General features: G+C 42.6%; 1 protein-coding gene across 1 annotated transcript in view; it reads left to right on the plus strand.

Annotated features, from left to right (window-relative positions):
- si:dkey-192l18.9 (F-box/LRR-repeat protein 7) overlaps positions 1-15,423 on the plus strand; it is a 36,284-nt gene extending 20,861 nt beyond the window's left edge. Inside the window, exons 3-4 of the mRNA XM_050057329.1 lie at positions 10,350-10,967; positions 13,747-15,423. Coding sequence (XP_049913286.1) covers positions 10,350-10,967; positions 13,747-14,483 — 1,355 coding nt within the window. The 3' untranslated portion in view covers positions 14,484-15,423. The remainder of the gene's footprint in view (positions 1-10,349; positions 10,968-13,746) is intronic.
- The last annotated feature ends 2,285 nt before the right edge of the window (positions 15,424-17,708 follow it).

The raw sequence follows: 17,708 nt of genomic DNA on the forward strand, positions 1-17,708 counted from the left end.
GAGATAGATCTGTTGACGTACAATGATTTCATCGATTGCACTTCCAGGAATACTCATGTTTGTTGGCCTTAAACTAAAGCATGTTTATTCTTGACCTTGGAAGTTGTCCTACACTTAGTCCAGATGAAACAACATTTTGAGAGTATCTAGCCTCAGTATCATCATATTTCTGAGCCAAACAGGATAGACAGGTGGAATTTAAAAGTGAGAGGAATTTGATTTGATGGTTGAAATGTGGGAGTTTCACTACAGCAAGGCCCAGAGAGTGTGCGGTCGGTGGGATAGCAGTATCCGTCAAGGAGAAAGAGAAGAAGTCAATTTATACTCTATGTATTGTTAAATATTGTTTAATATATTGTTAAATAGGTGCACAATATGGCCGAGGATGTGATCTAAAAATGTTATAAAGGCATTTTTCATTTCATCTCGGCTTTAACAAACTCGAGGGACACTTCCATGCAATACAGCTGAAAGTTCTGGAAAAGGCTAGTATAATAAGTTGACCTTGAGTTTTCAAACTACTGTTTCAAAGGTCAAGAGTGAACTTTTTTGCTTCACACTAAAATTGAAAATTGAGAATAGCTGTTGATAGTTTTTATTATACAAAATTAGTTTGACTTTTTACTATAGACAGCAGCCTACAACAAAAGGCATTTTTGGACGAAACAGTTCTGGGGTCTCACCCTGTCTCTACGGAGACAGGGTGAGACCCCAGAACTGTTTCGAGCACAGACATCCTGTGGGAGATCAGAGTAGAGCTGCTGCTCCTTAGCGTCGAAAGGAGTCAGTTAAAGTGATCTGATCAGGATGCCTCCCAGGTGCCTTTTGTTAGAGGTGTTCCGGGCACGGAAGAAGCCCCGGGGTAGACCCAGAATGCACTGGAGGGATTACATATCTCATCTGGCCTGGGAACGCCCTGGGGTCCCCCAGGAGCAACTGGAAAGTGTCATTGGGAGAGGGACGTCTGGGGTACTTTTCTTGGCCTGCTGCCTCCACAACCCAGCCCTGGATAAGCGGATGAAAATGGATATATGGAGTTCTGGGGTCACCCCGGGAGAAAGTGTCCACTGGGCAGCTCCCATGAGAACTACATACTTTTTAGTTCTGACCAGCAGCTTTGTAGCTTGCTCTACAGCTGGTTGGTTTGTTTGTTGGTGGTCAGTTGGTCAGTTGGTCAGTTGGTCAGACAGTCGGTGAATCCACAGCAATTTTCCCCACCCTTTGGCGGCCACAGTTTTTGCCCTAGGAGACTGAAAATCGGCATGAAGGTTGCAGCTATTGCGAATTCAAACTTACTTGTTTGCATTTTTTTGTGTGTGTTTTAACAGGTTTTTAAAAATGGCAGTTGCCGATGCTGCAGTGGCTCATGTGTTTGACCAATCAACGGACACTAATTTTACTTGAGGTTCCTCTGGTGCTGGGAGAGTAGCTACTCTGAAATAGGAGCTAAAAATGGCATTCAATGAACTACAATCATTTCTAGCTTTTGAGGTGTAGAAAAAGGGGAATTCCTAAAACTGTGTTCTTAGAACTATGAAAAAACTTTCTCCGGCCTTATATCAATAGTCATACTTGAAGTAGAAGTGTTGCTGTTTGTTAAGACAGTTACATTTCAAAGGTGTGTATGCAGATCAGGGGTTTATCCTAAAGAGGATGAACAAAGCTGTGATCTCAGATTTGGGGATTTCTCAGGAATGAAAATATGCTTTCTGCACCTGATGAAATGTGTTTGTTTTTAATTTGCATACAGTAATATGCCTCATCTGGAGGTTTTCTTTGTCATGCCTGGCAAACATTTGCATTCATACCTTTTCTGTCCTAATTCCACAGCTCTTTATTTAGCCTGTGTCTGCACAGCTGGCTCTAAACAATGTGTTTGTCTTAACTATAGAGATGAGACTGTCTAATTGCTAAGACTGTGCGTCCTTGAAAATGTCTCTTGCTAGCAAATACATCACCGCAAAGAAAAAAGGCTCACACAGCATTTAACATTTAGCTGAGGTTCTCCAGATGCTAAAAGGATATTTCATATCCAGGAGTGATTAAGTGTGAAAGTGTGAAAGAAAAGTGAATATTTCTGTCATAACATCATTGTCAGCAACTTCAACAAAGCTTATTATGTGTATAGCATCAATGGTTAATGGTGATTGGATAAACAGTCGCCCCCCTCAGCTAGAAAACAAAGATAGATAACACCTGGGCATTCTTAAAGAGACCCAGGTGCTATCTATCCCAAATCCAGTGCAACTAAGCAACAAAGCTGTCTCTGTTTAACTTTTCCCAGCAGCTGTGTGGAAGTGTGACTCTGAGAGAAAGGACGGGGGTGGAAGTACTGTAATTAGTAGCACTGTGTTTCTCCGGAGCCTGGAGCACTCTTCTGATCAGTGACACATGTAATTACGCAATTTGGAAGTTGCTCCTGAGCCAGTGGCAGATGAGTTTTGTCTGTCCGTGCAGAATCCCATCGCACCAGCTTGGACTTGGACAACAAAGAAATGCATCCATCAAAATTAATGACTCAAGTAATGTGTCTGTGGAAAATCTGATCCTGTTCTTGATGTGGAGACTTTTGTTGAGATGCCACAAGATTGATAATTGAATTCAGAGCTTTAACCGTAAATATATAGCTTTCATCATTAAGATACTTATTCTGTAATGAAAAGATGGACCCATTTAGCAAAAAATACATTTTTCCATGTGGCTACAGGGATTAAAAACTTTTATTTTATTTTATTTTATTTCTATTTTTATTTTATTTTGTTTTGCTTTCTGATGTGTTTTTCAATGAAAATAATTTTTTTTTAGTGTCAGTTATTTTTTTCTTTACCCTGACACTTTTTATGCCCCTGCGCCGGCAATAGCAGTGGCTGGAGGCGTTATGTTTTTGGTTGTCCATCCATCTGTCTGTACGTTCTTCCCATTCTTGTGAACTCCTTATCTCAAGAACACCTTGAGGGAATTTCTTTAAATTTGGCACAAACGTCCGGGTGGACTCAAGGAAGGACTGATTAGATTTTGGTGGTTGAAGGTAACTGTGAATAAGCATTTGTTTCATTCTTGTGAACGTGATATCTCAAGTAGGCCTTTAGGGAATTTCTTCAAATTTGGCACAAACGTGCTCTTGGACCCAAGGATGAACTGGTTTGAATTAGGTGGTCAAAGGTCAAGGTCACTGTGACCTCACAAAACATGTTTTTGGCCGTAACTCAAGAATCCATACAGTAATTATGACAAAATTTCACACAAATGTCTGATAGGATCAAATGATGAAGTGATGACATTTTATATCCAAAAGGTCAAAGGTTAACTTCACTTTGGCATCATAATGTTCTGCAAAAACACTTTTCTTTTTGGTCAATGCTCAGCGTCATAACTCAGGAACAGAGAGGGAGGTATTTGGTCAGGTACTGAAGTGTTGACACTAATCTTGGATGTCCACCTTGAAACTGTGCTGATTGTATAGATCTCCTGAGCTGCCAGGTGAAGATGTGTGAAGCATCCACATTTTAGAATTTGTAGGTTCTTTGCAGCAACATCCATATTTGAAGCATTGTCAGCTGTCATGGCTACATATGAGTCAGAACAGACATGGATGTAAACTGCAACCGCAACTTGACTGGTTCGCAGAGGCATATGACCACGAGGCGGAGTTCTAGGTTTTGTTCCTTCTTTCAGTTTCAACCCTCTGTTGCTGTTTTGGCGTGGGGAGAAGGGGTTTGAGGGGAGGGGCAGTGATAGTGTGATTTACATATAATCTGCATACCGAGGAGACAGTGTCTTCTGGAGCCACAGTCCCTCAAGAGTGAGAAAAGTCATTGAAAAACACATCAGGGTGCAAAAAATATCAGAACAAAGTAAAAGACATTTTACTTTCTATAGGTTTCTTTCAGTATCAGTTTCCTTTCTCAATGCCAGCTTTTTTTTTTATGCCAAAACTTACTGTCACTGTTCTAGCTCTCCATATATTTCCACTTGTTTGTATAGCTCTGGGTTGCATAGTGTGTGTTAGCCATGTTGGATAAATTCCCAATCACTAGGTATTAACTCAGGAATCCTGCAATATTTGCAGTGTACTTGAATAAACATAAAAAGCCCCGGCACCGCTATTGTCATGACATATTTGGACAGGTGTGTGAAATTCGAAATAGATGAGGTGCTTATAATGACCTCAGACCATTAAATCCTTTGTATTAAGCTAAAAATACACAGGCCAAGATAAGCTACATGACCTCAAGGAAATAATCCTACACATTTAAAGTTGAACTAATCATAGGCAGACCACCCAAGAATCTGATGCATTAAACCCAAACAGAGGTCAACCCACAGGAATGATTCAATCCCAACATGCTCCTGTAAGCTGAGCGAAATGCAGATTTGTAACACACGATGCATTTTTGGCTGCGGCGCTCGTCGTTTTGCTCGAAAGTGAGTGCGAGTGAGAATTTTAAGGCACACAAGAGAGGGGTTTTAAAGTAGCCGTGAATCGGAGGACATGTTCCCGAGAGGGACGAGTCTGTGGATGTCATCAGAGGCGAGGCGGGAGGCGGACCGAGCCAAGGTCTGGAATACAGATCTGCAGGACAGTCGTAAGGACGGTGTCGCTGCCCAGCTGTTGGGCCCTGCACACAAATCCACATGACAGAGGCAGGATGCTGTACATTTGTCATGAAGAGGCTGAAACACGCTGTGTAGAACCTGCTGACTGTCGGTCCGGAAGAATCCATTAACTAACACAGTTCAACCATGGTTCAATCTACATGACTCAGATTAGTGTTGATAAAATTATATCAGTGTAAATATATGGGGATGACAGGGGGTGGGTGGTAGTAAAAGTAAAGGCTTATCTAACAATCATGGCTCAACATAAACTTTGAAAAGTGGCTGTTAGGTTAGCAACTAGGCGTCAGCTTTTCGTTGCCAAAACTGAAAATATAGTCGCCATGTTTAGTCACCTTATATTTGAAGTAACTAAGATACCATGCAGTTACAAAAAATGGTTACCATCAATGCCAAATAAAGGCCAAGAATTGGTTGCCAGTTTCTCAACATGTTTGCTAATGGCAACCTGGCAACTGTATTCATTTACAACACTGCAAACTACTGCCTAAAAAAGTTACCACAGAGATGACTCAACACTATCAGGCAGTTTTAACAAAAGCAAACATTATAAGCTGAATATTGGCAATATCTTTAACCAAATTATTGTCCAAATAAAACCCTGCAAATGAGGAGCTCTAACACTTTAGAAATCAAGTTCCAAAAGTCCATTTTAATCTCAGTCCTGTTTATATTTCCACAACGTCTGAAAAAACAAGATTAGACAAACAACTTTGTTTGAGCCACAGTTTTGGCACATGGCAAAGCAACAACACCAGAGTAATTGTGGCCTCTTGAAAAGAAACTTGGATCTGCTGAGTCATTTTTTTTGTGTGTGTTGATTTGTGCATGACCACATTGAAACAATCAGCAAGTTAAGTGTAGCACCTCTCACCAGCCTTCTCTCTTTTACTCTCTTTATTTATTTTTATTTTATTTGATAGGGACAATGTGATATACCATTGTTCCAATGCAGAGTATGGAACTGATGTATCGCACAGAGAGTTTATAGCTATCGTTAATTTTCAACTTTTGTCCTCAGTTGGGATTTTACATGTAGACCTAAATGTTATTAAAAAAATATACAGTTTAAAACATCATACAACCGCAATACACTATAAACATGGAAGGCACAATAAAATGCATAGACCACAATCCACACACTACAATACACATACCACAGTACATATACCAGAATACAAACATCACAACATATCCCACAATACATCTGCTACAATAGACACACCACCTAAATGCCTTGTTGATGCCAGAGGTCAGAGGAGAATGGCCAGACTGGTTCAAGATGATAGAAAGGCAACAGTAACTCAAATAACCACTGGTTACAACCAAGGTCTGCAGAAGACCATCTCTGAACCAACAACACGTCCAACCTTGAAGCAGATGGGCTACAGCAGCAGAAGACCACACCAGGTGCCACTCCTGTCAGCTAACAACAGGAAACTGAGGCTACAGTTCACACAGGCTCACCAAAACTGGACAATAGAAGATTGGAAAAACGTTGCCTGGTCTGATGAGTCTGGATTTCTGCTGCCACATTCAGATGGTAGGGTCAGAATTTGGTGTAAACAACATGAAAGCATGGATCCATCCTGCCTTGTATCAACGGTTCAGGCTGCTGGTGGTGGTGTAATGGTGTGGGGGATATTTTCTTGGCACACTTTGGGCCCCTTAGTACCAACTGAGCATGGTTTAAACACCACAGCCTACCTGAGTATTGTTGCTGACCGTGTCCATCCCTTTATGACCACAGTGTACCCATCTTCTGATGGCTACTTCCAGCAGGATAACGCACCATGTCACAAAGCTCAAATCATCTCAAACTGGTTTCTTGAACATGACAATGAGTTCACTGTACTCCAATGGCCTCCACAGTCACCAGATCTCAATCCTATAGAGCACCTTTGGGATGTGGTGGAACGGGAGATTCACATCATGGATGTGCAGTAGACAAATCTGAAGCAACTGTGTGATGCTATCATGTCAATGACAAATCTGAAGCAACTGTGTGATGCTATCATGTCAATATGGAGCAAAGTCTCTGAGGAATGTTTCCAGCACCTTGTTGAATCTATGCCACCAAGAATTAAGGCAGTTCTGGAGGTAAAAGGGGTCCCACCTGGTACTAGCAAGGTGACTCCAATAAAGCGGCTGGTCAGTGTATATTTTCCTCTGGAACAAAGGGCAAGTTCCTGTGTTCCTTTAAAGGTTCTTAGGTTCTTGGAAAATGAAGTAAAAGGTTAAAAAAAAGAAGGTTGGAATAAGTAAAAGGTGTAGATGAATACTAAGTACATAAGTAAAAGCCTCAAAGGTTGATACAATATCTTTTGGAATAATACTCTTAACTCAACACTTCGTAAATGTTTTGTTAGGACATCTCACTGGAGAAAAATAGAGCTCTAGACTCGCCCATATTAACACATAACTATGAGTCTAACACATACTGAATGATCTTTATTTTGAAAGATGATAACACCTAATTTTTTGCCCTTTAAGCCTGCAGACTCAGAATGCCTGCAGAATTGGACAGCTGTAAGTGACATCATACTCGTGACTACTTGAAATGCTTTTAGTGATGACTATCAGTCCGACTGAGCTCCTCGAGACAGAACAAGATGAATTGGAGGGGTGATGAGGAGACGCAGATAGCATCAGTGAAGAGCACTCAGTGTCCCAGTGTGATGGGTCGACACCGGGAGTCAGGTCCCGACGCCCCGGCTTACGGAGGCGGAGGGCTCCATCGTCTCACGCCACGGTGATGGGATCCAGCCTCCGCTTCTCACAGCTGCGTCTTCAGACGTGGCGGGCAATCAGCGCACATCTGTCAGGAGGGCCTCAGTGTTTACACAGGGCGAACTGTACAGTGTCAGCCCCAGCGGCAAACTCCTCAGTTGGTCACTTTGAAGCCACAGAGTTCATCTGACGAAGAGGCCCTGCGACACATTTTTTCCCAAACATCCAAAAACATGATAACGAGATCCATGGAAACTCCTCTTCGTTGATGATAAAAGCTGGTGTGGCTATGGCACCGTCATGATGAACTCTGCACTTTGTGACCCATTTTCCTGGCTTTTGTCTACTCTTCTTATTCCCACAAATATAACGTGACATTATGTCGTTTCCAGATACAGTGAAGATTAATGGAATGACAGCAGCAGTAAAGATGTGGTGTTGGTCTTTCAGAGTGAAACTCTTAAGAGTCATACAGCAAGAAATTCATCATACTGTAGAAAAAGGGAGGCCAGTGTTCCACGGACAGTTGTCTCAAAGGTCCAGAATGCAATGCAGCCATGACACATTTCGGGGTTTAAAGGGGCATTACACCAATTTAACTGGTTTAATTGGAAACTCCACTGAATACACACATCAAAGTTGGTTTACAGGTCTTGTGGAGTAAACCTGCATATGTGGAAAAAGTAGTTTGAAGCCTTTTGTGGCTCCAGAGAGCTTCATGAAATCACAGATTGCCTCTAGTGATGTCACTTGAGAAAATAGCAGTCTAGTTGCCGTGAGAAAATGTTGGCATTGTATGTTTCTGCAAACCAGGGGTACGTTACATTTGTACATTTCAAAGAAAAAAAGGAACATAGTATATGAGCTGATTTTATCAGTGGGAGGTGGAAGGGATGGTGGATGGCGTGACACCTAAGCAAGAAGACTGCAAAGCTGTAGACCACTTAACACGGGTGTTTTTTTGAGAGATGTCACCTTGTTTCCAGTGGCGTTTGTGCCACAGAACCTGAGTGTTTTGTTGCAAGTTGCCGCTGCTTTTCCAGCGGCGTTTGTGCAAGGCGACAGACAAGCTGCAGACCACTGTTGAAGACCAACAAACAACAACAGTCATCACTGTGCTTCCTGCAGTGTTTGTGCCACCGAATGTGGTTGTGTTATTTGTGAGATGTCACCTCGTTTCTGGTGGCATTTGTGCCACAGAACATGGGAGTTTTTTAGCAAGTGGTTGCGTTTCCAGTGGCAATTGTGCTGGAAAACATGATCTTTTCCTAACCTTGACCAAGTGGTATTTGTGCCTAAACATAACCATACATTTACCACAGCCTTGTTGAAACATGAAGAAACTTTCAGTTCAGCTTATCCACTTCATTATAACAAATGTAATGGGTGGGTGATTTGCAGAAATGTATAATTCCAACGTTTCTCCTGGTGATTGGGTTGGAAAAATATCTGGGGCTGTGTTAAGTGTTATATCATGGGCAACTGGACTTGTTTGAGTTCACCCCTCATCCAAGAGGCTTCCTCAGTTCTAACGGACTGGTGCGGAGTCGCAGGCTTTAAACCCTGTATAGGTGTGAACCCTTGCAGCAAGTCAAGCAAGTCCAGTTGCTTACAATATAGCTCCTAAGATTACCGTGACCTCTATGACTTTGAATCTTCACCAACATCTGAGGCTGTGGGGTTAGAAATAAGTGAACTCATCAGACTTCTGTAGCCCGCTCCTCAATTTCTGCTTAAGGCTAAATTAGCTTGTACTAGCACAACGCACATGAATCATGGTGATCACATTGCATTGTGGGTGATGTAGGCGCAAGTTTTGACAAGGAATAAAAAAGACAATATCTCTGGTTCTGCTGTTTCCATTTTGATTCTTTGAAATGTCCATCTTGAGTCTGACTATGTTATCAAAAGCAATGCTAATGCTTTTAAGAGGAGCACAACACAGTCTCTGGAAACAGCTGTATAATGTCTTTTGTCGCTCTGAAGGGAGCTTTGACGAGTCCTGAGAAAATAACTCAAGGGTTATCTGAGTTTGAGCTTGGCTATTACAAGACAATGAGGATCTATTGAAAGGATTCTGTAGGTTGCATTATTGGAAGTTGTCCCATGGTTTTGCAGTGTGCAATGTTTAGATTTTTTCAAAATTAAAATCTCTTGTCACTTGTTATGTACTTTAAAGACAAGTGCATTGAGTTTCCATGTGCTTTATAGATGAAATCAGCTCCCTAAAAGTCTGGACACCACAGCCTCTGCTGCCTCAGTTTTGACTATTGCTTTTCACTCTGTCTCATGTGACTCCCCCAACTTTATGTCAGTGCAATACTAAATTGCTGGACTACCCCTTTAAGATGCTAAACCTTTTTTTTTCTTGCATGGAAACTCTTTCCTTCTCAGTCTTACTAACAGGGTCATTATTAGCTGCACTCTCCACCTCTATAAAACCCACAGATGACAGTACAGTTATTGTGTTTCATTTTAGTTGTCAAAAGTCATTCTGAGAAACGTAGGAAATTAAGAGTGCATGAGTCAGATTTAAGGAAAGTACAGCAAAAAGTGAAATGACAGTTTTTATTGCAAAGTTATTCCTGGAATACATTCAACACATTGATTATGTTTTTAAAAAAGTTTCTTATAGTGGATTTTCCCTTAATAGAAGTTGGTACAGTCCATCCACATTCAAGGGTGGAGCTGAAATTGGCCTCTTTACTGCATCTAGATATTAGGAGATTACAGAAACTCCCAGTTTTTGCACTATTTCTTGTTGTGAATAGTATTAGACTTCATGGTTAAAGCCTGAATGCCATTTAAAACCCAGATCTTGTCAGATTTGTGAAGCCTCTATTTTACTCATGAGGGTGTTTTCACTGCCTTATCTCTGTCCACGTCAAATGAGACCAGGTCAAGCTCTAAAACCACAGTATTAGCTAAACTGTGCATATCAGTACATGTACATGTCAGACACTAACGGCTTCCTCTCTTTTCTTGTCTGTCCTCTCCACCAGGTTTAGAATCCAGCACTCGGACTCTGAGCACCCCCAGCCCTGGTCTTATCCTGCCATCCAAGTCCTCCTCTCTCTCCTCACCTGCTCTCTCCAGTAACGGCCATGAGACCAACTCCTCTTCCTCCTCCTCTGCCCCCGCCGAGACCGTTGCCGTGGTCCACTCTCAACCCGGCACCCACACTCGCTCGCGCCAGTCAAAAAGCCACCACCACGCCCCCATCGACCTCCTCCCCGACCACGCCCTCCTGCAGATCTTCTCCCATCTCCCCACCAATCAGCTGTGCCGCTGCGCCCGCGTATGCCGCCGCTGGTACAACCTGGCGTGGGACCCGAGGCTGTGGAGCACTGTGCGGCTAACAGGGGAGCTGCTTCACGCTGACCGTGCCATCAGGGTCCTGACCCACCGGCTGTGCCAGGACACTCCCAACGTGTGTCTGACCCTGGAGACGGTGGTGATGAACGGCTGCAAAAGGCTCACGGACCGTGGGTTGCACATCGTGGCCCAGTGCTGCCCGGAGCTGCGTCGCCTGGAGGTCGCTGGCTGTTATAACATCTCCAATGAGGCTGTGTTTGAGGTGGTGTCCCGCTGCCCCAGCCTGGAACACCTGAACCTCTCAGGTAAAAGGAAATTCTATACCATCTGACTGGTGGTAGGCTCTCTCAGTTTTATTACTGCTACCCAACATCACGCACATGTGTAGATTTACCTCCAAGAATTCCTCTCCTCGATCGCTCTCAGTCATTTCTACTAAAGCTGGTAAAATCATTAGAGGAGCAGGAGAAGCTCTGCCAACCTCAAGCTCCCATGTGGGAGAAGAAAGGCTTTCTTTAGCTGAAAGCAGAACTTACCTCAACGTGAGTAAGGAGAGCGGTCTGCTGCTTTCATTAAGGACGTGACACAAATAACATTGACTTGGACAGGACTCTGGTGGCACAGCAATGTCTGCACCATTAGCACCAGGAAGTAAGCCCTTTGTTGTAAAAATAGCTTTTAAAAGAAGACCTGCGGCTTTTATTTGAAAGGCTGAAAATAATGAAATCAAGTCTCTTTTTTTTTTTACTGTCAAGGACAGTAAAAGATCAGCCTTTGATCATTTTTCCCTGAAAATAAACCACAGCTTTGGTTTTCTTGGAGTTGTTTGCACTCAAACATCTTCATGCTTCTTGTTGCAGGCGTACAGCCAAATACAGCAGGTTTTACTCTGGCACCCTCAAGTGGCTGCTCATAACTGAGCTTTAAAGGGAAGGTTCACATTTTTTCCAAGTCTGTCTCAAAAATATATTAACAGGCACATGCGTGCATACAGTTACTAAGGTTTTGCTTCACAATTTTGGGGGGACACATATTAAGCAATCCTCCCCAAAGAAATTCTGAGTGTCAAACACATCAGTTCCTGCATTCTGGTGAATTTTTCTGCATCAAGTTATTTTGGAAATGTCACAGTACTTCCAACATAAATCATACATAGTTGCTTCTTTCCATTTTATGGTAGACTGCAAACCTTGCTTTTGTGCTTGCATATAGCCACCACCTACTTTACCAGAGGCACTGTTGCATCTTTGTGTCTCATTATAGCAGTTTGATGAAAGATATCTGCTTCTTTTATGTTTTTATTTAGGGAGAACACCGACATATTATAAGTATTTCGGGGAAGTGTCAGCTGTGTGTCCCCCAAAGTCTATGCCTATGTGTCCGTACATACATTTAAGACTAATTCCGCCACACAGACACTACATGTTGCATTAACATAAACTCTCCACATCTGTCACAATGCTTTGCATCAATGCACTTCTTTTATATTATTATCACTCTACATGGCACATATTCTCAAAATTGTACAGCACATTATTTTAAAAACACAAATATTTTGCTTTTTATTGTGAATTTTTCTATTTAATTTCTGTTTATTGACACTTGTAGTACTTGCTGTAAGTTTTCATTTATTTTATTTTACTGTGTCTATTATTGTGCTTGTGAATGGATTACAGAACAGGTCTAAGAGGCACAGGCATGAGGGCTGAAACTGTCAGTGGGCCTCTTGGCTTTCAACTGCAAAATGGCACCCAAATAAACATCCACCAGGAAGAGACTCAAAATGACCACAAAGATGCAAAGGATAGAGAGACAAAAAATAACTACAAAAAATGGAAAACAACCAAAAAGGGACACAAAACAACTACAAAGTGATACAAAATCACCAAAAGACACACAATTACCTAAAAAGAGACCCAAACAATTACAAGGAGACACAAAATAACTACAAAGTAACACAAAACTACCTCAGAGACCCAAATGACCAAAAGAAAAAGACACAAAATTCAAATCAAATCACCCAATTAAATACAAATACACACAAAGCAACCACAAGGAGACAAAAACAGTGGCTGCAAAGAGACACAAAACTACAAAAAGATGCATAAAAAGTACAAAGAAATGCAAAACCACCACAAAGCCCGTGTAGGAGAGGTGGTGGGGCCCTTTGCATGTCTCTGCCCAGGGACCCATTGTCTCATAATTCGGCCATGGTTGTGCACCAAAACGGTGGTTCCCAACTGGTCCAGCCACAGGGTCCAGATTTCTCCTTAGTCATTAGTTTGAGGTCCCATAATTAAATAAATTCAGTGTCATACTTGCGTTTGGCCATGTTGTTGAGCTAGTTTGCTGTCTCTTTCAGGCAGCTGTCTGTAAGTCACTCACTCTACAGCAGGAAACAGCACTTCAAAATAAAAGCTCTGTGCCAGAAACTCACCGTACTTTAAAATAAAGTGGGTTTTTTTTTTTTACAAATTTAACACATATGCGAGTCACTTGCAATCCATTCAGAATGGACCCGCGACCAACTTTTGGACCGCAACCCACCAGTTGGAAACCACTGCACTAAAACACCAGGGCAAATACCTTGTACTGTATGTGAAAATATGTACTTTAAATGTATGTCATGTGGGACCAAATGCAAATCATTTTTATATGGAGCTAATGTCAGGATGGAGCCGTCTCAGTCAGACAAATCAAATGGATTGGAATCCTCAAATAGTGTTGTGGTGGAGAGACACAAAGACACAAAGACACAAAGACACAAAGAGGGAAGTTTGTAAAAGACTGTTGCTTTGGAAAACACTCTGACCACTAACATTTTAACTTAGGTTCAGCTAAACCATGGAATATATTTGACTGTTGATTTTTGTCTCCCATCACTGGAATGAGAAGCACACTGGGAACAAATGTCTTAAGGGGCCAGTATCATACACAGGAGGAATAATTACAGCAAGTAAAGTCTGTTTAATTCCTCACACAGGCCTCTGACTTTAGTTTTAAGACAGACTGTGAACTTAACCTTAAGTAAAAACTCTCTGGAGAAATAATTAGTTGTCTGACCTCTGCTTCCTCTCCCTCCAGGCTGCTCCAAGGTCACATGTATCAGCCTTACCCAGGAGGCCTCACTCCAGCTGTCCCCTCTGCACGGCCAGCAGATCTCCATTCACTACCTGGACATGACCGATTGTTTTTCCCTTGAGGACGAGGGCTTGCGAACTATCGCTTCCCACTGCCCCCGCCTGACACATCTGTACTTGCGCCGCTGCACCAGACTGACGGATGAAGCCATGCGCCACCTGGCTCTCCACTGCCCCTCAATAAGGGAGCTTAGTCTCAGTGACTGCCGCTTGGTGGGGGATTTTGGCCTACGTGAAGTGGCCCGCCTGGAGGGCTGCCTTCGTTACCTGAGCGTGGCCCACTGCGCCCGCATAACAGATGTGGGCATGCGCTACGTGGCTCGCTACTGCCCGAGACTGCGCTACTTAAACGCGAGGGGTTGCGAGGGACTTACAGACCACGGCCTGAGCCACTTGGCCAGGAGCTGCCCCAAACTCAAGTCCCTGGATGTGGGTAAGTGCCCGCTTGTGTCGGACAGCGGGCTGGAGCAGCTGGCCATGTACTGCCAAGGCCTGAGGCGAGTGAGTCTCAGAGCATGCGAGAGCGTGACAGGCAGAGGACTCAAAGCTCTGGCAGCCAACTGCTGCGAGCTGCAGCTTCTCAACGTGCAGGACTGTGAGGTGTCGCCAGAGGCTCTGCGGTTTGTTAGACGCCACTGCCGGCGCTGCATCATCGAGCACACAAACCCCGCTTTCTACTGAGACGGGTAGCTCTTGGACTGGTCCTCTGACGAGTGGATGTTCTAATATTCCTGGTATGGAGTTGGCAGAGTTCAGCGGCCGATGTGTCAGAACTGGTTGAAAACTGGTGTGCAATACTGGCCAGAATTTGTCTCTTCAAATCCGCTTGGTGGCTGTCGATGCTGAAAATACATCCATAGACTGTATTTAACATATTTATCTGTAAAAAGGCAGAGAAGCACAGTATGTCAGTATATTACATCTTTCAACATCACACTTTGCAATGTAACAACATGCTACAACACAGAGCACTGGGTACAGTTACCATTTAGAAGCATTGTAACATATTTAACTTCAACACCTTACAGCCCTGAAACATAACCATTATCATACATTACTGCATCTATTTATAAACAGCAAGTATCTTCAGACTAAACCACTACGAATGTAGCAACGAAGCAGCAACTAAAGCAGATGTGGTGATTTTTTAAAATACTCTCAGTTTCACTTTCTTTGTGTTGCATATGCACTTTATGCAATTGTGCTGACAATCACTTCAGCTGAGCTCAAAGTGTCATTGTGTTTTTCATTTTCTGTAAATTAAACTATTAGCCAGAGAACTTTGTACTGCCAAATAGAAACAGACTGTTGTTGAGAATAAACAAAGAACACATTGCTGCTATAACTGTGCCAATAAACTTCTTCAAAATCCGCCTCCACAACTGTGAGTGTTTTACTCAACTTCATTAGAGTCTTAAAGGATTTAAGCCTGCACATGTCTGTGGGTCATTAAGGTAACTGAAAAATATCCAGGAGTACCATATATGGATGTTTTAGGACTGAAGTGTGAGGAGCTCAAAGGGCAGTGCTTCCTGCTCTCAAGCTATTGGCTGGATTACACCTGTTTGTAATCTGGTGGATGCACCTGTCTGTCCACCACAAAGGTATCATCCACATAGATACTGTATATACTCTGCAATTTGGGACAAAGTTGTAAGATTAAAAGTCATTTTTGCTGCAGTTGTACTTCCTGTTTATTTATCAGGCATCTGTGAACTATGGGAAACCTTCTCCTGCACCTGTTCTTTATTGCTGCGCTCCTGCAGTGTTTTTGGCTCCAGCAGGCGGGTATATGACATCACCACAACACAAAGCAAAACAAAAATAGTTCTGCACATTTAGATCATGAAATTTGTGTTGTGAAAACATTCTGTACCTCTGTGGAGGAGTATTTTGGCATCCTGTTTACTCGTCTACCTATGGGGCCCTTGTGGTTTCCTGTCCCCGAGCCAACTGAGCCCTGGGGTGGGGCGTTCAGGGGATTGCCACCAAAATGCATAAAATGTGAGCATACACTGGATCCTGTAGACGGTTGCTGCAGAGTATGAACATGTTTGGATACAGTGCAGTGACTTAATAGGACAAAAATATGATGATGGTTGTTGTTGTTGGAAAGGAGGATCCAAAAAATGTCCAGGAGGGTGAATGAATTTTCAAGAATCCAAAGTGATCGGATTTCAGGAAATCCTGGGATGAATTGTAATAACTTTGGTAAGTCCTTGGAAAAGACTATGCAGGATTTTCAAATAAAAAGAAATTAAAGTGTCATACAATAGTAATCCCTGTAATCACTTATGACCCAGCAGAAGTGTGTGGTGGTGTGTTTATCTGCAGAGACTCTGCCTGTATTTCCTGATTTCTTCTTATTTTGCCATGGTCGGGACGTTCCTGGGCACAGCATGTAGGTGGGGTAGGGACTAAGTTAGTGACTAGGTAGTGGCAGCATATATCTGAGAGAAAGCTACGAAAATCGTGAACACAGTGCTGATGCAAAATGCAAATATTGCAACGCAAAACACCAAGCAGACAAACTTTTATAACAAGAGTGACTCTGGGGTTGGTTTTCACTTTCACTTTTGCTGGCATTACTGTTTACATACCGTAACCGACAATTGACGCAAGAGTAAAAGTGAAAGCCAAACCCAAATTCACTCTTGTTTTGGAACAAACTGTTGTTTCTTGAATTTTGCCTCACTGTATTTGCCTTTTTTTATTGGCACTGTCTGGCAATTTTCAATAACTTACTCTTGGATGCATGCTACATGGTTGATATCTTTTCATGAAGTCCTAACCACACCTGTGCGCTGTTATTGGCTATGGTTTACGCAATAGATATACCAATCAGAAAAGAATAAAGACAGAGGACAGAGTATTTGCAGACAAATACACCAGCAAACAATTCTAGTGAGTCATAAGTGATGATAGAGAGGGATTACTTTTGTATAGAATAGAATACAATAGAATATATCTTTGTGTCCACCAGGGATAGACATCAAATAGTCAGTAAAAAGTCATTACATGACACCTAACACATTAAAACAGATCATTGTCTTTCTGTGGTTTAAATCTCATCAGTCCTTTCTGCAAAGAGTTGCCTCAAGGGCTTTTGTGGCTTGCCACCTATTTTACTTGCCATTGTCACAATCCTACGGAATTCATTCTTGGATGTACAATTAAGATGGCTGTACCAGGCAGGGAGGTGCAAAGTTAAGACACTCACATTCATTCATTTTCTGTAACTGCTTATCCTCTTGGGGGTCATGGGGATACACCCTGGACAGGACACCAGACTATCACAGGACTTACACATAGAGACAGACAACCATTCACACCCACAGGCAATTCAGAGTCACCAATAAACCTGTATGTCTTTGGACTGTGGGAGGAAGCTGGAGTACCCAGAGAAAACCCATGCTGACACAGGAAGAACATACAAACTCCACACAGAAGGGCTCCCCCACCCTGGGTTCAAACCTGTAACCTTTGGCTGTGAGGTGACAATGCTAACCACTGCCCCACTGTACAGATATGCACACAAATTCTAAAATCTGCTGACTAACACTGAGGCCACTGAGTATCCTAAGAAGTGAGCATCTCTTGAAAATATAATCAGTAAATAAAAAAATATACTCAGTGTTTCCAGAGAGCTCGCATGGGAGTCCAGAACTGTACCGAGGTATTTAAAATTTTCCACAGTTTCAACACGTTGGCCATCAAGTGAAACTGGCTCCGTCTTCAGATCTTGTTTTGTGGAAATAATCAATGCTTCAGTCTGGGCCACATTATTTTCTAACTTGCTGATGCAACACCATGTTTGCAGGGCCAGAGTGTGGGCCAGGTATGCAACTTGACCCGATGGGTCTGTTTTCTGTAAAAGGCCAACTAAGGCCATGTCATCAGCATATT

Source organism: Epinephelus moara, chromosome 11 (assembly GCF_006386435.1).
Source record: "Epinephelus moara isolate mb chromosome 11, YSFRI_EMoa_1.0, whole genome shotgun sequence".
Taxonomy (NCBI): domain Eukaryota; kingdom Metazoa; phylum Chordata; class Actinopteri; order Perciformes; family Serranidae; genus Epinephelus; species Epinephelus moara.